Below are 25,526 nucleotides of genomic sequence, written 5' to 3'. Positions count from 1 at the left end.
TTAAATGGTCGGCTCCATGCCTGACTATTGGAGGTCATTTATTGACCTGCTAGGCTGATTGCTTAAAAATGGTTGTACCCAACGAACATGCGTTTTGCTCATTTGCCAGTTGATTGTTGGACTGTTTAAACTGTATGATATTTGGAAATGAGTGTAATGAAAAATGTTATGCACCTACATCATTCGTGTACAGATATTACTATTCTTCTTTTTCAGCCATTCTTCCATGTGCAAGGCCAAGAATATGTTTACAATTTTACAGTTTTATCCATTTATTTATTTTTTTTAGAAGTTGCATTTAAAACGATTGTCCACCTGTGAAAGAAATGTGTGTGTGTGTGTGTGTGTGTGTGTATAATATATTATATATATATATATATTATATATATATATATATATTACACACTACACACACAAATATATATATTTATTTAAACAAAAAAAAATAGCATTGAAACTTCAAATATACTTGACTTAAGAAAATAATATGCTGCTCCTGATATCAGAACTATTCCCGGAACCTTCTGAATCCTGGCTTCCGACACAGGAGGGAACTTCCTCTTTCTTCCTGTGTCGGTGACTTATATCCGTAGCTGAGGCTACCCCTTATTTGTTATGGATAATGATAAAATGGATAGGCTTGGCTGTCACAATGAGCAACCAGACTCATTCATGAATGAAGGCTCTTTTCTGTGTCGGATCCAAGCCAGGAATGCTGGTAAATTTTTGATTTGGGCCGATTAATTGAAGTATTTTAGAAAGATTCTCCTTCCTTTTCCACATTACATAAATTATCTACTTTTTTTAGCTGGACAACCCTTTTAATAATGTGAATTGTTAAGAGATCCACCATTTGGGACAACAGCTAGTTGATGGATGAGTACAACTCAAGGACTTGTAGTCAATGGTTATTCCTGATATTAAAAGAATACAGCCATTAAGTAATATATTGCAGATTAATGCTTCCTTTTTCTTTGGCAGGTATAATGTAAATCTATTAGATGCTAAAAAAGTTGGCATAAAAAAGACAGTTACAACTAATGTGTCCATGGGACTCTCTCAGTTTCTCATCTTCGGAGCCTACGCTTTAGCTTTCTGGTATGGAACCAAACTCACAGTTGATGAACCTAAGGTCTATTCCATTGGCAAAGTTTTAATCGTAAGTAAAACCTTTTTCCATCATTTTAATGGATAGTGCTCAAAATTGATGAAGAAATAATTTTTGACATTCTATTTATTTTATTTTTTTATACAGTAAAATAAAGATGTCGTGCCACATCCTTGTCTTTGCACGTCACTGTACATATTTCACTGTGTAACTAAAAAATCTCCATGGCTTTTCTCAGCTTCATCCATCTGCATTTTTCAACTTTTGGAGGGATTTTTAATGCTATCGTTTACTGATCATTCCAGTGGCTGGTAACCTATACGGTACCAGATGTGGCAGGTTTCCTAGGCAAGGTGCGCATTCTAACAATCTTTATGATATAGATCAGTGTTTCTCAACTCCAGTCCTCAAGACCCACCAACAGATCATGTTTTCAGGATTTCCTTAATGTTGCACAGGTGATGGCATTATCCCCTGTCTAATATTGAGGAAAACCTGAAAACATGATCTGTTGTTGGGTCTTGAGTACTGGAGTTGAGAAACACTGATATAGAGCTTATAAGAGCTGCTCTGAAGCTGAGAGGATCATTGCATCCTGTCAGCTTCAGTGCCCTGGCACGTCCTAACGCTGCAGAGGAAATCTGGTAGCAGAATTTGGAGAATGAGCAGTTCGGACTAGAACCTCAACCATGCTGCTAGTCCAAACAGTTAATGATCAGGAGTACACCAGACCCTGGCAAGGAGGCAGAGGAGCGGTGTGCACCTGAAGACAGAAGATAAACCCTCTATTGCTGCTGTAAATAAAATTTAACTTTTTTTGTTTTTTAGTAGTAGCCATATGCTACGTATGCATTCTTAATTTTTGTACCCGATGCTGCCACGCGGTAGAATAGGCTGGAATAGCCCATGTGACTTAACGTTGTTTTCTCCTTCGAACAGGTGTTTTTCTCTGTACTCATCGGTACATTTTCTCTTGGTCAAGCCGCTCCTAACCTAGAGAGCATTGCGAATGCCCGTGGAGCTGCCTATGAAGTTTATAGGGTCATCAATAAGGTAAGGTCTGAAGCCATTGCACAGAAAATTGCCTCTATAATTCGCAATTAGCATAAAATGATGGATGTATAAAATTCTAGCTAAAACTAGTCATGGAAGACAATGTGAAAAATCTTCCAAATAAATGCTGGGAAATTGATTTTAACAAATTGCATACATAGGTGGCTATGACCATTTAAAATTAAAACCATAAATTATATGATCTGAACATAAAAAAGGTCATTTATTATAACTAAAAAAGAAAATATCATAGATTCTCATTCAAATTTATATAGGATTTAATATGTGTGAATATATAAACCGTGTATAATTACCCATCGTTGAAAATGCCAAATTTATGTCTGTCGAGGATCATACATGATTTTAGGGGGATAGTGTGCACACACTTATAATGGGTTGACAATAGAGGTGCAAGTATCGGTCAGATAATCTCTGGAACCAATATATAATAATATACTGCACTCTCTTAGTTAGGAACAAAACAGACTAGTTTATTAAGTGGATGCTAATTTTTTTATTGCTTGTTTAAGACAAAAAATTCAGGATATAAATAGCGACAATTGAAATAATGTTTCGGTCCTTTCCTGGACCTTGGTCACATATTGCCAGCTTATCTGTATGCTTAATTAACAGTTGAAAGGTTTTGGTTTGTAGCTCTCATGTGCGAGGCAGCAATGATTGGTACCAGTGGTGATCACTACAATAGAAGCTCCAATGGGGAGAGACGTGGTTAGCGTATTGAATCCGGTGAAGTCCCGTGTCGTAATCGGGTTATGGCGGGTTTTTTTGTATGTTCTCGGGGTTTGTACAAAAAGAGAAATGATTGTAGGGCATTGCCCTGTTCGATTCCGGTTCCTGGTGACCCTTAATGAATGTTAAAATCCAGTGGTAGCACTGATCTGCAATATCATGGGATCTGCTGTATCGGGTCTCCTAATTGTAGGTAGTTACTCTTTTGGAGAAACCTCTGTGTGAAGAAAATCTGCCTTGCAGACTCTGCTGTCTGTTTAAAGAAGAAGAATGCCAGCTACCTGGGGAAATACCCGAGTAAATGGTAGCCAGAGGGGACACTACACAAGCGTTCTACTAACAGCTACCATTTACTCGGGTATTTCCCCAGGTAGCTGGCATTCTTCTACTTTAAACAGACAGCAAAATCTGCAAGGCATCTTTTCTTCACACAGAGGTTTTTCCAAAAGAGTAACTACCTACAATTCGGAGAACCGATATAGCAGATCCCATGATATTGCAGATCCGTGCTACCACTGGATTTTGACATTCATTCAGGGTTCCCAGGAACTGAGATCGAACAGGAAAACTCCCTATAATCAATTATTTTTTTTTGTACAAACCCTGAGAACCTACAAAAAAACACCATAACCTGATTACGACATGGGACTTCACAGGATTCAATTCGCTAACCACGTCTCTCCCCATTGGAGCTTCTATTATAGTGATCACCACTGGTACCAATCATTGCTGTCTCGCACATGAGAGCTACAAACCAAAACCTTTCAACTGTTAATTAAGCATACAGATAAGCTGGCAATATGTGACCAAGGTCCAGGAAAGGACCGAAATGTTATTTCAATTGTCGCTATTTATATCCTGAATTTTTTTGTCTTAAACAAGCAATAAAAAAATTAGCATCCACTTAATAAACTAGCCTGTTTGGTTACTAACTAAGAGAGTGCAGTATATTCTTATATAGAGGATCATAAATGAGCAAATATAAAATATTCTGAGGGACTTTGCTCATTGTTCTATAAGAAATGTCTTAAATACAGAGTCGACCGTCTAAATTCTGACTGTAAAAAAGAATCTTCCCTGAAGGACGTGAAATGTCAGAAATCCCAAAGGGAAGAAATCCAGTATAAGGCTAGAAGCTCAGCTCAAGTAGCATTTCTAGATATAAGCTAAGCATAATATCTTGAAAGGCGATATAAGTGGATGCTAAAATATACAAACATATGTTCACTTTCCTTCTGGTTACAAATTAGTTTATGTCCTTAAATAAACCGTTCGGCTCTGCTTCAGCAGACTTCACAATGATGTTTAATGAAAATTCAGCTGAATGTTAAAATTAGTTAAATACTTCTAAAATTACAGTGCCCTTCAAACAAATGTGGATTGGAAATAAAGAAACAAACCAAAATGATGTGTGCTCCAGCCTATTTTTTTATAGACTCATAGAATGGTTGAGTTTGAAGGGACCTCAAATGCCACCAGGTCCAGCCCTCTGCAAGTGCAGGTTTTCCTAAATCATCCCAGCTATATGTTTATCCAGTTTCTGCTGCAAGATTTCCATTGATAGAGAGTTCACTAACTCCTGTGGTAACCTCTTTTGATAACCAGCGTAGGTAAAGCAGACAATGTTAGTTGCAACACTCAGCTGTCAGCTTTACCTTGACTGGTTATCAAAAATAGAGAGGATCCCAAGCAGTTTTTTTTTTTTTTTAATATTATTTAAATAAAAAAAGGGCGGACCATGCCTTTTTTTATTTTTTTTTTTAAATAATCAGCCAAGTTAAAGCTGACACGTAGGGTTTGGTATTATCAAGGTGGAAATGTCCATGGTAATTTGGCCTTGCCCAGCCTAATAATAGCAGCCCACAGCCACCCCAGAAGTGGTCCATCTATTAGATGCGCCAATTCTGGTGCTTTTGCCCAGTTTTTCCCGATTTGCCCTGGTGCAATGGCAATCAGGGTAATGGTTTATGGAGTTGATGTCTGCTGTGAATGGACAGTTGGCTTCAAACCCTAGGGAACGCAATGGCTGGGCGTTTATCAGACCCACCCATTACTAACCTAGCAAGTGTAGAGTTAAAAAAAAAAACAAAAAAATCCCAACACCCGGAAAGAAAAGTTTATTTGACTAAACACTCCCTCATTTCTGGATTTCTTTTTAATTCCTAAATTTGTGGCGTTCCAACATATTCCAATTGCGTAATGTCCTGCAACGCCCATCGATTCCTATGGAGTCTCATTCTCAGAATGAGGCTCCATTGTTCACTGCTTGTCAGAGGCAGACCCTGAGTTACTCTAATTGCCAGCTTGAGTTTTCAGATTTGGATTTGTAGATTTACATTTACTAACCTATTATAATATGTGTATATTCAGTCACAAATTGCATTTCATGTTATAATTTTTTCATTTTCAGGAGCGGCCAATTGACAGTAGCTCCCATGAAGGACACAAACCAGATAAACTTACAGGACACATTGAGTTCAAGAATATCCAATTCTGTTATCCAAGTAGACCTGATATACAGGTAAGTGTACATCAAATTTTATTTTTATATATATATACAGTGCCTACAAGTAGTATTCAACCCCCTGCAGATTTAGCAGGTTTACACATTCGGAATTAACTTGGCATTGTGACATTTGGACTGTAGATCAGCCTGGAAGTGTGAAATGCACTGCAGCAAAAAAGAATGTTATTTCATTTTTTTTTTTTTTTAAATTGTGAAAAGTTTATTCAGAGGGTCATTTATTATTCAACCCCTCAAACCACCAGAATTCTGTTTGGTTCCCCTAAAGTATTAAGAAGTATTTCAGGCACAAAGAACAATGAGCTTCACATGTTTGGATTAATTATCTCTATTTCCAGCCTTTTCTGACTAATTAAGACCCTCCCCAAACTTGTGAACAGCACTCATACTTGGTCAACATGGGAAAGACAAAGGAGCATTCCAAGGCCATCAGAGACAAGATCGTGGAGGGTCACAAGGCTGGCAAGGGGTACAAAACCCTTTCCAAGGAGTTGGGCCTACCTGTCTCCACTGTTGGGAGCATCATCCGGAAGTGGAAGGCTTATGGAACTACTGTTAGCCTTCCACGGCCTGGACAGCCTTTGAAAGTTTCCACCCGTGCCGAGGCCAGGCTTGTCCGAAGAGTCAAGGCTAACCCAAGGACAACAAGGAAGGAGCTCCGAGAAGATCTCATGGCAGTGGGGACATTGGTTTCAGTCAATACCATAAGTAACGTACTCCACTGCAATGGTCTCCGTTCCAGACGAGCCCGTAAGGTACCTTTTACTTTCAAAACGTCATGTCAAGGCTCATCTACAGTTTGCTCATGATCACTTGGAGAACTCTGAGACAGACTGGTTCAAGGTTCTCTGGTCTGATGAGACCAAGATCGAGATCTTTGGTGCCAACCACACACGTGACGTTTGGAGACTGGATGGCACTGCATACGACCCCAAGAATACCATCCCTACAGTCAAGCATGGTGGTGGCAGCATCATGCTGTGGGGCTGTTTCTCAGCCAAGGGGCCTGGCCATCTGGTCCGCATCCATGGGAAGATGGATAGCACGGCCTACCTGGAGATTTTGGCCAAAAACCTCCGCTCCTCCATCAAGGATCTTAAGATGGGTCGTCATTTCATCTTCTAACAAGACAACGACCCAAAGCACACAGCCAAGAAAACCAAGGCCTGGTTCAAGAGGGAAAAAATCAAGGTGTTGCAGTGCCCTAGTCAGTCTCCTGACCTTAACCCAATTGAAAACTTGTGGAAGGAGCTCCGGATTAAAGTCCCTATGAGACACCCAAAGAACCTAGATAACTTGGAGAAGATCTGCATGGAGGAGTGGGCCAAGATAACTCCAGAGACCTGTGCCGGCCTGATCAGGTCTTATAAAAGACGATTATTAGCTGTAATTGCAAACAAGGGTTATTACACAAAATATTAAACCTAGTGGTTGAATAATAATTGACCCACACTTTTATGTTGAAAATTTATTAAAATTTAACTGAGCAACATAACTTGTTGGTTTGTAAGATTTATGCATCTGTTAATAAATCCTGCTCTTGTTTGAAGTTTGCAGGCTCTAACTTATTTGCATCTTATCAAACCTGCTAAATCTGCAGGGGGTTGAAGACTACTTGTAGGCACTGTGTGTGTATGTATATTATATATAATATAATTAGTACCAATAACTGAGTAAATGAGAAGATCTGAATATGTTGTTCCTTTCAGATTTTAAAAGGTCTTACTCTTAAAGTTGAAGCTGGAAAGACTATTGCCCTTGTGGGGTCCAGTGGCTGTGGAAAAAGTACAACCATTCAACTACTGCAAAGATTCTATGATCCTCTTGCAGGGGAGGTACGAATGGAAAAAAAACCCTACCCTAGTCAATAACATCTCAAATGTTTGTTTCAGAGTTAGCTTGAGATTCCCATAATACATTATTTTTTGTGTTGGCTATTGTCGTAGGTTACGGTTGATGGACATGATGTCCGAACACTCAATGTCAAGTGGCTAAGAGAAAATATTGGAGTTGTCAGCCAAGAACCAGTCTTGTTTGGAACAACAATCAGGGAAAATATTCGCTATGGAAGAGAAGATGTTACTGAAGGCGAGATCATTCAAGCAACCAAAGAAGCCAACGCCTTTGATTTCATATCTAAGCTCCCAGATGTAAGGAATTATTAATTACATACACTCTATGAAAAGCTTGAGGTCATGTGCAATTTCTGCTATGAAGGGCCATTCAGCCTTAAATAGATGTTTTCTTTGTAAAGATGATATCCAGTTCAAACAGATTTGGAAAATTGTTCATTTTCTAAAAGAACTTGAGAGGTTTGGTATTTTACACTTGCTATGTGGTATTGTTTAGCTTCACATGGAAAGTGCCAATATCTGTGCCTTCTCCATTTTCTCAGTGGAACATTGCATTACTGTCGGCCAATCTATTTGGTCCTCTATATAAAAGCTAATTAATCTGTTCGCATTCATTAGTGTAAAAGTCTGCAGATCAACTGAAGAGTCAGTTTAGGTATAAAAAAATCATTGCGTTACCTTAGAACTCAATAATATTAATGGTAACCATGTTAGACTGACCTTTTTGTGTTGTTTTTTTTAATGTTTTTTTCTTTGTTTCAGGGTTTGGACACGATGGTAGGTGAAAGAGGAGCTCAGCTCAGTGGAGGACAAAAGCAGAGAATAGCAATTGCGCGGGCCCTAGTCCGTAACCCTAAAATTCTGCTGCTTGATGAAGCCACATCAGCTTTGGACACTCAAAGTGAACGTATTGTGCAAAATGCTTTGGATAAGGTAATTTTACATATAAGCATAGTATGATTAATGATGTCTACCCCATCTGGAAGGGATTTATAATAGTCTTCTGTTTCACCAGGCAAGAGCTGGCCGAACCACAATTGTGATTGCTCACCGGCTGTCTACTATCCGTACAGCTGATGTCATCGCTGGATTTCACAATGGGGTTGTGGTGGAACAGGGGTCCCATGATGATCTCATGAATAAAAAGGGGGTGTACTATACACTTGTGATGTTGCAGGTACAACATTTTATTAAATTAACAAAAGTATCATGTATAGATAGAGATATACATATATACACGTATATAGATAAATATAGGTAGATAGATATCTCTGTGTGTATGTATGTATGTGTGTGTATAATGTATGTAATCTATAGAAACCCCCAGTAATCTGTTTTTCTTGTCTGCTATAGTTTATGAGCAATTATACCATACCCACTTGAAGGGATTTATCAAACATTATCAACATGTATGATAACAGTAGGTTTGTGCCTACTGTGAATCCTAAACATTGCACTTTTTTTTTTTCTGAATAGAATTATGATAAAGCCGAAGAGAGCGAAGGCAGTGAATCTGATGGAGTTGACGAAGATGAGGATGAAGGAGAAATGTTTGATTATGAAGATAAAAATGAATATGTAGAGATTGATGTAGACTTGCAAAAGCCTGATGCCGCCGACACCATGAACCGAAATGAGCTGCATAGACTATCCAGCAGGAGACTGAGTCGAAGATCTACAAGAAGAAAATCAAAGAAATCTGCCAAGGAAACAAAGGATACAAAGGAGGTAAAGACATGTAACCAGGGAAAGACTATTTTTATGTACAAATGTGATCTAGATCAAATACATTTAGAATCTTTTTCTTACAGGTGGTTCAAGAAGAACTTCCCGATTTCTCCCTTAACAAGATACTGGCACTCAACAAACCAGAAGGGTTCTACATAGTCATTGGGGTCATTGCTGCAGCCATTTGTGGAGGCATTTACCCAACATTTGCTGTCATTTTTGGGAAAGTTATTGGGGTAAGAATTTATCAATAGTCATAACAATAGTGTGTGTGTATATATACACCTGTACATTCCAATTATATTATGAGCCAACATGTATATGTTGTTTCCATAGGCATTCAGCATCACTAATGAGGAAGAAAAAAGCCAGCGGACCATTCTACTTTCACTAATGTTTCTTACTCTTGGAGTGATCAGTCTGATTGTATACGTCATCATGGTGTGTATATTAGTTTCCATTCACTAAGATACTTGCTACTCGTAGATGTTCTGATCAGTATGAGTGTATATATACATAATCTTCATTAGTAAACTGATGGCACAAGGAACTTTGTAATCAATTTGAATTAAATTTGAATAAATAATATATAATCTCATTTGTTTACTTTTTTGACTTACTAAACGTATTTTATGTAAAACCTTTACAAAACCTATAATAATATCTAATTCATTTTCTTATGCTAGGGTTTCGCTTTTGGAATATCTGGAGAAAATTTAACAATGAGATTAAGATCATTATCCTTTAAAGCATTGCTCCGACAGGTAGGTGCTAAGCAAATTAACAAAGGGAGATGAATTTCACTTCATCTCAGTTGTTTGATCTTTCGGGTGTTATGGTGCTCATGTAGACCACTGAAATGACACCAACCATTAATTTTTTCACTGTGTTCTACATGTCTCACGGATTGAAAAATAGTAAAATTGCAAACTGATTAAACCAATGTTTTGTTTAATGTTGGAGTGTTATGTCACAGATGAAAAGAAACTTTGCAGCAAAATTTAAGAAAAATAATGATTTGAATTGTAAAGCATTTTCTCTATGGCTTGTCATAATGTAGAGAGCATAATTGTAAGAATGGGACAAATCGGCCAATACTAAATCTTCAGCGTTCTGGTATATGACGCAAAGTAACAAAAAATAGGCTGCTGCCCTCACCCCCGACTGAAGAGCACAGGGGCGAACATATCATTGGTGCAACTTGCGCAGTCACACAGGGGGACAAGAGGGAAGGGGGTTCATTTCTACCAGCAAAGCAGGTGCAATTGTGCACTACGATGAGACATTGGACTCCAAAGGGCCCATATATGCTTGCACAGGGGCCCTCTTCTGTCTGTGTCCGCCAGTGGATGGGTAGGTTGTTGAGTCAGTCCTCCTCTGATATTGACTATCTATTGGATACTTCAGAAATGTGGGTTTTTTTTCCCCCATAATAGTTTGTTATGCTTAACATGTTCTTACCAGATACTCTATAGATGTGTGTGTGTGTGTGTGTGTGTATTGTACTTTTTATGGGTTGTAGGCCACCCTATTGTGCCTGTTCAACCTCAATTCATGTACACTACCTCAAATCATAAGAAAATGATGACCTGTTTATAGAGAAGTCAACATTCACCTTTGAGCATGTGATAAGAATGTTTTCCCACTCATAACTGTTCAGTTTTCTCAAATTTTATGCTTTTTAGCTTAGTTTCACCACTTTCTTTCAATCTTTACTATTCATTATTTGCCTTTGCAGCATGCCCTCCAGTCCTCTGCTCTTTTTTTTCCTCCTCCTATCCTACACAGAATCCTGGAATGGAGAGGATATGTGCGACGGGAGAAGGAAAGAGTGGCATGATGGACCAGACAGTGGGCTGTGTGGTGGCGAGATAGATGAGGTGTGTGTGTGCGTGTGTAATATATATATATATAATTTTTTTTGCTCCTTCCGGACCCACATATACTATTATACTATATGTGTTTGGAGATTATATATATATATATATATATATATATATATATATATATTATATATAAATATTTTATTTTATTTTTTTTTCCTTCAGGACCCACATATACTATGTGTTTGGAGAGATAGGGAGCATTCAAGCTGAGACGAATAACTTCTCTGCATATAACTTTGCCAAGTCGTTCAGCTTTTAGCAGATTCGATCATCTCTATTACTCACATATTACATTTTTTGGCCTGCAGGCATGTTGAGTAGATTTAACTATTGTAAGACCCGTATGCCTGGTTAAAGAATTTGTGTGGAAACTTGTATTAAAAATTTAAGGCATGAAAAAAATGCATTTAGACAGAAAAAGATGGGAATACCATATCTAATTTTAATCTTGTTTTTTTTTTTTATACTTGTATTTCTTAATAGGAAATTGGATTCTTTGATGATCATGCAAATGCAGTTGGCGTTTTGCTTACCAGACTTGCAACAGATGCATCTCAAGTGAAAGGCGTATGTATAAATTATGCACTTTATTTTCTAATACTAAGATCAGTCAATAGTGTAGATTAAAAAATACTTTATCCTACAGCGGCGAAGCTGACTTTCTTGGTGTTTTCCCTACATCTGGATCTGATACGTCAACTTTTGCTTGTCACTTTCTCCTTGGTGTAATTATTAGTGGAGGAAGCGAGAAGTGTCTTCTGTATGAATGCTTTGCTCACATTGTATCATGACTAGAGATGAGTTGACCCGTCGAAGTTCGGTGGGTTCAGCCGGATTTTAGATAAAGTTCGGTTTGGGACCCGGACATGACTTGAACCCCAATGGAAATCTCTAATTGGGTAGTTCGGGTCTCTGCCCACATGCAGCCAGCCATAAACAGAACACTTCCAGGAAAGGGTGGGGTTTTCCCAATTCTATTTATTTATTTTTTTTAAATCTATTTATTTTGTTTTGGTGCACACTACATCCGATCATGCTGTTGTTAGCGAGCCAAACAAACACTGCAAGCGGCTCACACTGCGCTGAGCACCGAGCGTACCCAAACACCGTGATACTCGCTTGAGTGGTATTCATACGTAAAGCACCTGAACTCCGAACCGAAACTCTGTGTTTTTTTTTTTTGGCAAACTTGGTGTTTGCTATGAACACCAAACCTCGGGTTTGCTCATCTCTAATCATAACCATATTTTCGGTCTTTTAAATTTTGTTTATGAAGTCTTGGTTTCCATAATGTATATATTAATTTTTATTCCCACTATACATAGAAAAATGTGTGCTTCAAATCAAGTAATGACCAGTTCTTGAATTGGTTGATGCCACCTCTACATATTTCTTATATCCCACCCCTTTTTTGATAGTCTGTTGGAAAGGGGAGCTGTTTTCACATTATGTGACTTGAATTGACCAACATTGAAGGGGAAAAAAGCAAATATTACTTGGATTTTTATGCATTTAATTTACTTTTTGTTTTATGTTTCATATTAGTTTCTTGTATATGACGTTTTATATTACTCTATTCTTTCTTTATTTAGGCCACTGGTAGCCGTATTGGACTGATCACCATGACTATATGCACTCTGCTGGCAGCGATCATAATTGCGTTTGTGCACGGCTGGCAGCTAACGCTGCTTATTTTGGCTTGTATTCCCTTTTTGATTGGTGCAAATTTTATTAGAATGAAATCAATGGCTGGCCATGCATCAAAGGATCAAAAGGCTTTAGAAGAAGCTGGAAGAGTAAGTCAGTTTAATTGTCAAAATGTGATAGATTTGGCAACTTCAAGTCATTTTCTGTCTTGTGTATAAAAGATTTGGAGATTTAATTAAATAATCAAACACCTGGAGAGTTTAAGACGACAATTTATGAGGGTCATAAAATATCCTTTCAGGACAAAAGGCTACATTTCATTAGAGCAATTGGGAAACATTTGATGAATCTGTAAACCAAAAGTAATAGCAGGGACTAAAACTTAACTTTTAATATTCCAGATAAAATATATCAACATTACAAAAGTGCAGTAAAATTGCCAAATGGCTATAAACTGAAGTGGTCTCACCCAGATGTTCTCCAGGGATAAAAGGACACACCGATCCAGGGTTAATCAGAGGCGGAAAAAATCAGGGTAAAGCATTGGGAGATGGTAAGATATAAACCCTGTCGTGCCCGGTGCCAATGCTTCCGCCCTGACAAGGGCAGCGCCCAAGTGAGCTGTCTGCCCCACAACCAAAGAAAAAGAAGCGTTCGTGGGAGAACGCTTCTTTTTCTTTGGTTGTGGGGCAGACAGCTCACTTGGGCGCTGCCCTTGTCAGGGCGGAAGCATTGGCACCGGGCACGACAGGGTTTATATCTTACCATCTCCCAATGCTTTACCCTGATTTTTTCCGCCTCTGATTAACCCTGGATCGGTGTGTCCTTTTATCCCTGGAGAACATCTGGGTGAGACCACTTCAGTTTATAGCCATTTGGCAATTTTACTGCACTTTTGTAATGTTGATATATTTTATCTGGAATATTAAAAGTTAAGTTTTAGTCCCTGCTATTACTTTTGATATATTGGACTATTGGGCAATATTCACCTGCTTGCAGGTTACTGCTGTTATTTTGAATCTGTAAACCAGCAGTATGTGATGCATGGGAAAGTGCTTCATTTTGGAACATATTTCCTCTTTATTATATATATGAAATATAAAAGAAAGGGTTTAAATTACATAGATTGGTGTCCTAAACTGATCTCTAATCTGACAACCTAATTTATTATTTAAAGTATCATGATGTTTGGCAATGATAGGGTGAAGTATGTTATCAGCATGAACTCAACCTGAGAAATCAATAACCTAATAGCACATGTGCTTGTATTTTTATGCCAGTATAACATTTTACTGCTGATTGGTTGATGTGGAAGAGAAGTTCTGCATCTAAAACCTGTATAGTACCAGTAAGCGACTAGTAAAAATGTCAGCTCACCTATAAAACAAAAGTTTTATAATTGAGTTTTTAGGTTCCACCTGTGCAGAAATGTCAGTATATTAAGGAATTGGTTGGAAGTGTAACTGTCATTTTTAATTCATGAATCAATCTCATACATAAAAACAAGCAACTTTGTAATAAATCGTATCCGACAAAATCTGCTTTTTTCTCTGCCAGAATTGATCAGTCATTATCAAAAATCTCAATTCTGAGATGTATTCTGGGAAGACTTTCCCATTACTGAGATAGGAGATGGCAGCTGTTACTGATGAGATTGTATTATGATGGGAGGAGCTAGAGGCAGAGGGAGGAGCTAGAGGCAGAGCTCTGCCCCCTCTTCTTTTTTCTATCTACATAGGATGGCAGTTTGGTGCTGATGAGATCCTGTCTCAGTAGCGGCCATCCTCCTATCTCGGTAGCGGCCATCTTCCTATCTCGGTAGCGGCCATCTTCCTATCTCGGTAGCGGCCATCTTCCTATCTCGGTAGCGGCCATCTTCCTATCTCGGTAGCGGCCATCTTCCTATCTCGGTAACGGCCATCTTCCTATCTCGGTAGCGGCCATCTTCCTATCTCGGTAGCGGCCATCTTCCTATCTCGGTAGCGGCCATCTTCCTATCTCGGTAGCGGCCATGTTCCTATCTCATCTTCACTGAATCCAGAATTTACCTCAGAATTGATCATATTGATAATGACTGATCAATTCTAGCAGAGAAAGAAGCAAATTTGTCTGATAACATATATTACAAGGTTGCTCATTTTTATATGTAGTATTGATTTATAAAATAAAAATTTAAAGCTACGATTAATCTTTAAGGATAATTTTTTTTAAAGTAGCTTGAGTGTTCTCGAAAGAATTTTTCAAAAGATGTATACATATTTGCTCTAAAATCTATATGCTTTTTAAGGCTTAAAGTGGTTGGCTATTTCTATTTTTTTTCTTGTTAGTGCAGCTTTCCTCAGACACTGACCAGTACCTATGTCCATACAATGACTGCTGAAGGAGGAGCATGTGATCAGACCGGTCCACCAGCCTCCTCCAATAGAAAAGCAGCTTTCCCATGAGGTGTGTTACAATTGGAGGAGCTGAAAGACAGGTAGTCACATGCTCCTCCCACCAGCGGCCATTGTAAGGATAGAAGTGCTGGTCAGTGTGGAAAGTGGAACTAATACATGAAAGTTTTTTGTTTGGATTTTCTTCTGCATTACCCTCCATTGATGTATAAACAATGTATAAGCAACAACCCCTTTAAGTGCTCTAAGAACTGTTTTAGTTTTCAGTCAAAATTAGGGTAAAGTAAGAAAGGAGTTAATATAACTACATGGCATTTCATAGGTGTTGAAGTTCCTTATGAGAACGTGCTTCTCAGCTGTTCCCTGCAGGTCTTTATAGGGCTTCCCATTTAAGTGCACCTGGGATTTAAAAAAAATAAATAAATAAAATAAATATAATAAAAAATGCTATTATCCAGTAGATATGGGGTTAATCTGCAGATTAATTATGTTCTAAAGCTTTGTGGCTGCCGCAGTGACAGCCCAGCAAATGTGAGGAATTAACTTTAGTCACCACTGAGTTCACAGTAAGCAGTCAGTTGTAACCACCTCCGGCATTGACTGACAGCAGGCTCTGTACTGATACAATGCAGAGACAGCTGTCAGTCCGTGCCAGGGCAGGTTACAAGCAGCTGCTTACTGTGAACTCAGTGGTGACTATAGCCACTACTTTATGACTGAAACCTGGAGGCTGCCAGGAGGAATCTAGTTAATTTCCTCCCTGTAACCAGGCTTTCAATCGTGGAGAAGCGGCTTCAGTCACCACTGAGTTCACAGTAAGCAGCCAGTTGTAACCACCTCCGGCACTGACTGACAGCGGTCTCTGTATTGATACACTGCAGAGACAGTTGTCAATCAGTGCTGGGGCAGGTTACAACCAGCTGCTTACTGTGAACTCCGTGGTGACTATATAGCCACTCCTTTATGACTGGAGGCTGCCAGGAGGAATCTAGTTATTTCCTCCCTGTAACCAGGCTTTCAGTTCAGCAGTCGCACAGTTTTAGAACGTTATTAATCTGCAGATTAAGATCATATCGGCAAGTTAATATCCTTTGGGGACATGACAGGTTCCCTTTAAGACCATTTTTAGGATAGATTTTACAACAGTCCAATTACATCTGATGCTTGCTAAATATTCTCCGCACATGTGATATTCTCACTCCCATAAGATCTAAACCTGCTGATGCAATTTGCAGCAACTCTGTTGTCAGAAATGATGGATTGGATAATCCATAATCATAACAATAAGTAATTGCCGTTCTCCAAAAAGTACAAGCATTCATTAAATAGTGTGGTCACTCGCGATGTCCTTTGGGTAAAACATTCTGCTTCATTCTTGAAGACTTTCTTCAGAAATAAATGTTTTCTTTGTACAATAGAATGTCTGTCTGCTGAAAACGCATAAGACTATGCATTATAAATGAATCGTGTCAACAGCAATTATGTAAAAGTCCATACTACATCTGGAAGTAACGGAGGCACAGTTCTGGATAAACTCCCTAAATACTGTACTTGTAAAACTTGTGCTCTCATTGTTCTTGTGAACAGAAATGCAAAGTTCCATAATCACATATGTGATGTAAAGGGGTATTCCTATTTTAGTCATTTATGGCTGGAGTAAAAATACCTGCCTATATACAATGGGCCAGAGCTTATTCACTTCTATAGGAGTTATTGCACAGCGTGCTCAGCTGTTTCTTAGACTCAGATATTCCTATTTTAGCCATTAATGAATGAGACGAGAATTCCCCTTTTTTAATTATGTATTGTACATTCAGATCTAAAGGCCGCTTTACATGCAGCGACATCGCTAGCGATCGCACCCGCCGCCGTCGTTTGGCCGTCACGGGTAAATCGCTGCCCGTGGTGAACAATATCGCCGGTACGCGTCACACATACTTACCATCATAGCGACGTCGCTGTGACAGCGCACGAACCTGCCCCTTAAAAAAGAAGTTGTTCGCCGCCCACAGCAACGTCGCTGGCACTCAGCGGGCCACCAATAGAAGCGGCGGGGTAGAGAGCAGCCGCATTCCCGTCACTCCCACCTCGTTGCCGGAGAACGCAGGTACGTTGTTGTTTGTCGTTCCCAAGGTGTCACACATAGCGATGTGTGCTGCCTCAGGAGCGATGAACAACCTGCGTCCAGCACCAGCAACGATATTTGGGAATGGAATGACGTGTCAACAATCAACGATTAGGTGAGTATTTTTCATTGTTAGTGGTTGCTCGTAGGTGTCACACGCAATGATGTCGCTGACGCTGCTGCATGTGCGTCACAAATTCCATGACCCCAACGATATCTCGTTAGCGATGTCGTTGCGTGTAAAGTGGCCTTCAGGCTCAAATGGGATTTAATCATGGCCATCTAAGCAAACGCCCCCACACCGCGACATCCCTCCCACATGGAATATGGTGAACAGTAAGGACTTGCATTGACTCTCCATAACTAATTGGCTAAAGATTACAATAACACCCAACATCCCTGTGCAAGTGATAAAGTATCTAAGCTGTTATAGGTAGTGATAGGTGAGCACTAAAATGCTCGTTCCTCAATTCGAGCTGGTCAAATGCTCAGATAAGCTCAACGCAAGTAACTTGCATTATGGAAAGTCAATGACTGGCCTATACGGGTCTCCGTCCATATACCAGCAGCTATAAAGAGGGCATTTCCAATGTCTGAGATCATTGTTTTATCCCTTGAGAGCCATTCAGAGATTGTGAATGTCTCTCCCTGTGGTGCCTGCACACATCATGGACTGAAGCAAGCCTGCGTGTTGCGGTCGTTGTTTCACGGACAAAATATCCGCAATACTCGGCCGAGCTCCTCAAGTACCTGAGATCTCAGATGCTTGATTGAGTGCCGAGCACGCTCGCTCATCACTAGTTCAATCCTACCAAGATATCCCGCCAGTTTATGAACACAGTGTTCTAACCTTTTAGACATGTGATTGGTTGCAGCGGTCACGTCTGTCGGGATAGAAGTGGAGTTACATGGAAATGATAAAAAAAAAAATCCTACTTATGCACATTTATTTTATATTTTTAAAATGAAAGCGTTTTAGAATCATAACATTTTTGTTTAATGATTTTATATTCTTGTGTAATACCTGTTTCCATTTCTCATGCAGATTTCCACTGAGGCCGTTGAAAATATAAGAACCGTTGTTTCCCTGACAAGAGAACAGGCATTTTTTGATCTCTATAATGAAAGTTTAAGCGGTCCTTACAAGTAAGTGACAGTATTGGTCGGCCATAATGATGTACCTATAGCACTGTTGTAATTGCATCAATTACAGAAACTTCAAAGACTACTTTCTTAGGAGACCTCTTTTTCCTTGATGAATCTTTCATTTTCAATATTAGATTCTTTTTAAAGGACCACCCTTCTAGAAGATTGTAGCGCATTGTTTTCTAGATTCGTTGAGTTAATCTCTGCTCCAAAGTTAAGCAAGGCATGATATATATAGATATACTAGAAGGTGGCCCGATTCTACGCATCGGGTATTCTAGAATTTACGTATTGTGTAGTTAATGTATGATTTTTGTTTATATATATATATATATATATATATATATATATATATATATATATATATATATATATATTTATTATATATATATATATATATATATATATATATATATATATATATATATGTTGTTGTGTGTAGTTACCAAGTGTTTGTGTAGGGGCTGTACATGTTCTGGGTGTAGCGGGGGGTGAGAGCGGTGTTGTTTGTGTGTTGCGTTGTGTGTCGTTATTTGTGGAGCGCCGTGTGTCTGTATCATTGTGTATGTGTGTTGCGCGGTTTGTTTGGGTGTGTGTTTTGGGGGGAGGTATGTTTTGTGCAATGTGTGTGTTGTGCGGTATGTGCGTATATTTGTGTGTGCCGCGGTGTTTGTGTGTTGGGTGTTGTGTGTCTGCGGCGTTGTGTGTGTGTCTGTGTAGGGCGGTGTTTGTGGTTCCCAGTGTGTGTGTGGTGTGTTGTGCAGTGTGTGTGTGTGTGTGTGTGTGTGTGTGTGTTTTGGGGGGAGGTGTGCACCCCCCATCGTGGTCCACCCCCCATCGTGCTCCATCCCCCATGCTGCGCACCCCCCATCGTGCTCCATCCCCCATCGTGCTCCATCCCCACTCCCCATTGTGCTCCATCCTCCATGCTGCGCATTCCCCATCGTGCTCCATCCCCCATGCTGCGCATTCCCCATCGTGCTCCATCCCCCATCCTGCGCACTCCCAAACGTGCTCCATCCCCCATGCTGTGCACTCCCCATCGTGCTCCATCCCCCATGCTGTGCACTCCCCATCGTGCTCCATCCCTCATGCTGCACACACCCCATCGTGCTCCATCCCCCATGCTGCGCACACCCCATCGTGCTCCATCCCCCATGCTGCGCACTCCCCATCGTGCTCCATCCCCCATGCTGCGCACTCCCCATCGTGCTCCATCCCCCATGCTGCGCACTCCCCATCGTGCTCCATCCCCCATGCTGCGCACACCCCATCGTGCTCCATCCCCCATGCTGCGCACTCCCCATCGTGCTCCATCCCCCATGCTGCGCACTCCCCATCGTGCTCCATCCCCCATGCTGCGCACTCCCAAACGTGCTCCATCCTCCATGCTGCGCACCCCCCATTGTGCTCCATCCTCCATGCTGCACACCCCCCCATTGTGCTCCATCCCCCATGCTGCGCACCCCCCATTGTCCTCCATCCCCCATGCTGCGCACTCCCCATCGTGCTCCATCCCCCATGCTGCGCACTCCCCATCGTGCTCCATCCCCCATGCTGCGCACTCCCCATCGTGCTCCATCCCCCATGCTGCGCACTCCCCATCGTGCTCCATCCCCCATGCTGCGCACTCCCCATCGTGCTCCATCTCCCATGCTGTGCACCCCCCATCGTGCTCCATCCCCCATGCTGTGCACCCCCCATCGTGCTCCACAGTCACACATCAGACAGTAAACACGCACACATCTGATCGCATACACTCACACACACACCCCACTTCTCCCTGTGCCCACCGGTGGGCGGTCCCAGCAGCTGTGCTGCACGCCGTGCTCCTCTGCCGACACTCACAGATCCGATCGCATACACTCACACACACACACACACACACACACACACACACACTCACACACATCCGATCGCATACACTCACACACACTCACACACACACATCCGCATACACACACACACTGACGATATCGCACATACGCGCTGACACACTCACAACATCCGGAGATACCACATGCTTCCGGCCATGTGATCCTCCGGCAGGTCCTGGAAGATCACTGCACAGTATCGCCGCCGAGAAGCAAGCGATATCATGGGATGTTGTGAGTATGTGGATGCGATCTGATGTGTGTGTGTGAAGTTTATGTGAGAGTGAGTGTGATCTGATGTGTGTGTGTGTGTGTGTCTGTTCTTATGTGTGTGTGAGGTGTGTGTGTTCCGCCGCTGCAGGACGTGGATGCGATCTGATGTGAGTGTGAGTCTGAGTGAAAGTGTGTGAGTCTGAGTGTCTGTTCTTATGTGTGTGTGTGTGTGTGTTCCGCCACTGCAGGACCTTGATGCGCTCACCTCGGGGCGAGAAGCCATTCCGTGTGGGGGGCGGGGCCTGGGCGAGCGTCCAATCCGTGCGGGGGGGGGGGCGGACCCGAGGCGAGGCGAGCGGCCAATCCGTGCGGGGGGAGGAGCCGAGGCGAGCGGCCAATCCGTGCGGGGGGGGCGGGGCCATGGCGAGCCCAGCGGCCAATCAGCTTTGTGTCACCGTAAGGACACAATTTTGGAGCAAGACAGACAGGCAGACAGAATAAGGCAATTATATATATAGATATGTCTATATATATGAGAGATTTATTTATATATATATATATATATATATATATATATATATATATATATATATATATAATAATCAGCCTGGAAGTGTGAAATGCACTGCAGCAAAAAAGAATGTTATTTCATTTTATTTTTTTTTTTAAATTGTGAAAAGTTTATTCAGAGGGTCATTTATTATTCAACCCCTCAAACCACCAGAATTCTGTTTTTTTCCCCTAAAGTATTAAGAAGTATTTCAGGCACAAAGAACAATGAGCTTCACATGTTTGGATTAATTATCTCTTTTTCCAGCCTTTTCTGACTAATTAAGACCCTCCCCAAACTTGTGAACAGCACTCATACTTGGTCAACATGGGAAAGACAAAGGAGCATTCCAAGGCCATCAGAGACAAGATCGTGGAGGGTCACAAGGCTGGCAAGAGGTACAAAACCCTTTCCAAGGAATTGGGCCTACCTGTCTCCACTGTTAGGAGCATCATCCGGAAGTGGAAGGCTTATGGAACTACTGTTAGCCTTCCACGGCCAGGACAGCCTTTGAAAGTTTCCACCCATGCCGAGGCCAGGCTTGTCCGAAGAGTCAAGGCTAACCCAAGGACAACAAGGAAGGAGCTCCGGGAAGATCTCATGGCAGTGGGGACATTGGCTTCAGTCAATACCATAAGTAACGTACTCCACCGCAATGGTCTCCGTTCCAGACGAGCCCGTAAGGTACCTTTACTTTCAAAGCGTCATGTCAAGGCTCGTCTACAGTTTGCTCATGATCACTTGGAGAACTCTGAGACAGACTGGTTCAAGGTTCTCTGGTCTGATGAGACCAAGATCGAGATCTTTGGTGCCAACCACGCACGTGACGTTTGGAGACTGGATGGCACTGCATACGACCCCAAGAATACCATCCCTACAGTCAAGCATGGTGGTGGCAGCATCATGCTGTGGGGCTGTTTCTTAGCCAAGGGGCCTGGCCATATGGTCCGCATCCATGGGAAGATGGATAGCACGGCCTACCTGGAGATTTTGGCCAAGAACCTCCGCTCCTCCATCAAGGATCTTAAGATGGGTCGTCATTTCATCTTCCAAGAAGACAACGACCCAAAGCACACAGCCAAGAAAACCAAGACCTGGTTCAAGAGGGAAAAAATCAAGGTGTTGCAGTGACCTAGTCAGTCTCCTGACCTTAACCCAATTGAAAACTTGTGGAAGGAGCTCAAGATTAAAGTCCACATGAGACACCCAAAGAACCTAGATAACTTGGAGAAGATCTGCATGGAGGAGTGGGCCAAGATAACTCCAGAGACCTGTGCCGGCCTGATCAGGTCTTATAAAAGACGATTATTAGCTGTAATTGCAAACAAGGGTTATTCCACAAAATATTAAACCTAGTGGTTGAATAATAATTGACCCACACTTTTATGTTGAAAATTTATTAAAATTTAACTGAGCAACATAACTTGTTGGTTTGTAAGATTTATGCATCTGTTAATAAATCCTGCTCTTGTTTGAAGTTTGCAGGCTCTAACTTATTTGCATCCTATCAAACCTGCTAAATCTGCAGGGGGTTGAATACTACTTGTAGGCTATATATAGATAGATAGATATATATAGAGAGATCAGTCAGTTCATTCCTAGAGAGCATAGGAGCCGGGTGGACGTCCTAGGGTGCGGACCATGTGTGAGATCCAAGGGAAGACTGAATCAGGCGGTACTCAGTGGCATCCAAATGGTAGATTAATTCAAACATTTTCATACCGGGGGGTACAGGTGGTGGGGGAGGGTGGAGGGTGAGGACAAAGTCACAACGCTGGATGACGGTGAGACGTTTCGCACCTGTGTGGACCCGTGGAAGCACAATGTTGCGAAACGGCTCGCCGCCTGATTCAGTCTTCCCTTGGATCTCATAGATGTATATGTATATGTATATGTATATGTGTGTGTATATATATATATATATATATATATATATATATATATATATATATATATATATATATATATATATATATATATATATATAAATTGCCCTATTCTGTCTGTCTATCTGTCTGTCTATCTGTCTGTCTATCTGTCTGTCTATCTGTCTGTCTATCTGTCTGTCTGTCTGTCTGTCATGCTCCGAAATTGTGTCCTTACGGTGACACAAAGCTGATTGGCCGCTGGGCTCGCCATGGCCCCGCCCCCCCACACGGATTGGCCTCTCGCCCCGGCTCTCTGCAGGCCCCGCCCCCCTCACGCAATGCACGCTCGCTCTGGCCCAACTGACACGGAGCTCCGATTCCCAGGTGAGTACACACACACACACGTCAGATCACACTCACTCTCACACTCACTCTCACACACACCTCACACATCACAGCATCCTGGGATATCGCTTGCTTCTACACCGGCTCCGTCAGGATCCCGGCAGCGCCAGACATAACCTTGCGATGCTGGGATCTTGACGGAGGCCGTGAAAGCTGGTAACCATTATAAACATCGGGTAACTAAGGTCCCTTAGTTACCCGATGTGTATCATAGTTACCAGTGTACACCGGCTCACACTCACTCTCACATACACCTCACACACACATCACATCGCATCCACACATCAAGGTCCTGCAGCTGCGGAACATACACACACATAACAGCACACACACACACACACACACACACACACACACACAAATCAGATCACACTCACACACACCTCACACATCACATCGCATCCACATACTCACAACATCCTGGGATATCGCTTGCTTCTCGGCGGCGATACTGTGCTGTTGTGAGCTTCCAGGACCTGCCGGGGGATCACATGGCCAGAAGCATGTGATATCCCCGGATGTTGTGAGTATCAGCGCGTATGTGCAATATCATCAGTGTGTGTGTCTTTGTGTGTGAGTGTATGCGATCGGGTGTGTGTGAGTGTATGCGATCGGGTGTGTGTGTGAGTGTATGCGATCGGGTGTGTGTGAGTGTATGCGATCGGGTGTGTGTGAGTGTATGCGATCGGGTGTGTGTGAGTGTATGCGATCGGGTGTGTGTGAGTGTATGCGATCGGGTGGGTGTGTGTGGGTGTGTGTGTGAGTGTATGCGATCGGATCTGTGAGTGTCGGCAGAGGAGCACGGCGTGCTGGAGGAGGCTGAGAGGACAGAGGCTGATCCTGGGGAAGGCTGGGATGGGGAGGCTGATGCTGGACACGGAGAGGCTGATGCTGGGGACAGAGAAGCTGATGCTGAGGACAGAGAGGCTGATGCTGGGGACAGAGAGGCTGATGCTGGGGACAGAGAGGCTGATGCTGGGGACAGAGAGGCTGATGCTGGGGACAGAGAGGCTGATGCTGGGGACAGAGAGGCTGATGCTGGGGACAGAGAGGCTGATGCTGGGGACAGAGAAGCTGATGCTGGGGACAGAGACGCTGATGCTGCGGGAGGCTGATGCTAGGGACAGAGACGCTGATGCTGCGGGAGGCTGATGCTGGGGACAGAGAGGCTGATGCTGGAGACAGAGAGGCTGATGCTGGGGACAGAGAGGCTGATGCTGGGGACAGAGAGGCTGATGCTGGAGACAGAGAGGCTGATGCTGGGGACAGAGAGGCTGATGCTGGGGACAGAGAGGCTGATGCTGGGGACAGAGAGGCTGATGCTGGGGACAGAGAGGCTGATGCTGGGGACAGAGAGGCTGATGCTGGGGACAGAGAGGCTGATGCTGGGGACAGAGAGGCTGAAGCTGGGGACAGAGAGGCTGATGCTGGGAGGAGAGAGGCTGATGCTGCAGGTAGAGAGGCTGATGCTGGCGCAGCATGGCGGATGGAGCACGTTTGGGAGTGCGCAGCATGGCGGATGGAGCACGTTTGGGAGTGCGCAGCATGGCGGATGGAGCACGTTTGGGAGTGCGCAGCATGGCGGATGGAGCACGTTTGGGAGTGCGCAGCATGGCGGATGGAGCACGTTTGGGAGTGTGCAGCATGGAGGATGCAGCACGATGGGGAGTGCGGAGTATGGCGGATGGAGCACGTTTGGGAGTGCGCAGCATGGCGGATGGACCACGTTTGGGAGTGCGCAGCATGGCGGATGGAGCACGTTTGGGAGTGCGCAGCATGGGAGATGGAGCACGATGGGGAGTGCGCAGCATGGCGGATGGAGCACGATGGGGAGTGCGCAGCATGGGGGATGGAGCACGATGGGGAGTGCGCAGCATGGCGGATGGAGCACGTTTGGGAGTGCGCAGCATGGCGGATGGAGCACGTTTGGGAGTGCGCAGGATGGGAGATGGAGCACGATGGGGGGTGCGCAGCATACGGGATGGAGCACGATGGGGAGTGCACTGCATGGGGGATGGAGCACGATGGGAAGTGCACACCTCCCCCCAACACACACACACACGCGCGCACTGCACAACACACCACATCACACACACACACTGGGAACCACAAACAACTGCCCTACACAGACACCCACACACACAGACAACGCTGCACACACAAATATACGCACATACCGCACAACACGCACATTGCACAAAACATACCTCCCCCCAAAACACACCACACACACACAAACTGCGCAACACACACACAACGCTACAGACACACAGCGCTCCACAAACAACGCAACACACAAACACCGCTCTCACCCCCCATCACACCCAGACAACACCCAGAACATGTACAGCGCCCTACACAAACACTTGGTAACTACACACAACAACATCTATATATATATAT

The 25,526-nt window shown here is 42.7% G+C and overlaps 1 protein-coding gene across 3 annotated transcripts in view; it reads left to right on the top strand.

Moving 5' to 3' along the window:
* The window catches only part of LOC142310932 (ATP-dependent translocase ABCB1-like), an 86,615-nt gene that overhangs the window by 44,667 nt on the left and 16,422 nt on the right, over positions 1-25,526 (top strand). For all 3 annotated transcript variants that reach the window (XM_075348778.1, XM_075348779.1, XM_075348777.1), the window contains exons 10-23: positions 982-1,159; positions 2,048-2,161; positions 5,322-5,432; positions 7,145-7,270; positions 7,382-7,585; positions 8,051-8,221; positions 8,304-8,465; positions 8,765-9,016; positions 9,100-9,252; positions 9,353-9,457; positions 9,703-9,780; positions 11,386-11,469; positions 12,495-12,698; positions 18,113-18,213. In XM_075348778.1, the coding sequence (XP_075204893.1) occupies positions 982-1,159; positions 2,048-2,161; positions 5,322-5,432; positions 7,145-7,270; positions 7,382-7,585; positions 8,051-8,221; positions 8,304-8,465; positions 8,765-9,016; positions 9,100-9,252; positions 9,353-9,457; positions 9,703-9,780; positions 11,386-11,469; positions 12,495-12,698; positions 18,113-18,213 (2,043 nt within the window). The remainder of the gene's footprint in view (positions 1-981; positions 1,160-2,047; positions 2,162-5,321; positions 5,433-7,144; positions 7,271-7,381; positions 7,586-8,050; positions 8,222-8,303; positions 8,466-8,764; positions 9,017-9,099; positions 9,253-9,352; positions 9,458-9,702; positions 9,781-11,385; positions 11,470-12,494; positions 12,699-18,112; positions 18,214-25,526) is intronic.

Source organism: Anomaloglossus baeobatrachus, chromosome 5 (genome assembly GCF_048569485.1).
Source record: "Anomaloglossus baeobatrachus isolate aAnoBae1 chromosome 5, aAnoBae1.hap1, whole genome shotgun sequence".
In the NCBI taxonomy this organism is placed as follows: Eukaryota; Metazoa; Chordata; class Amphibia; order Anura; family Aromobatidae; genus Anomaloglossus; species Anomaloglossus baeobatrachus.
This window is presented reverse-complemented; position numbering and strand designations above follow the sequence as displayed.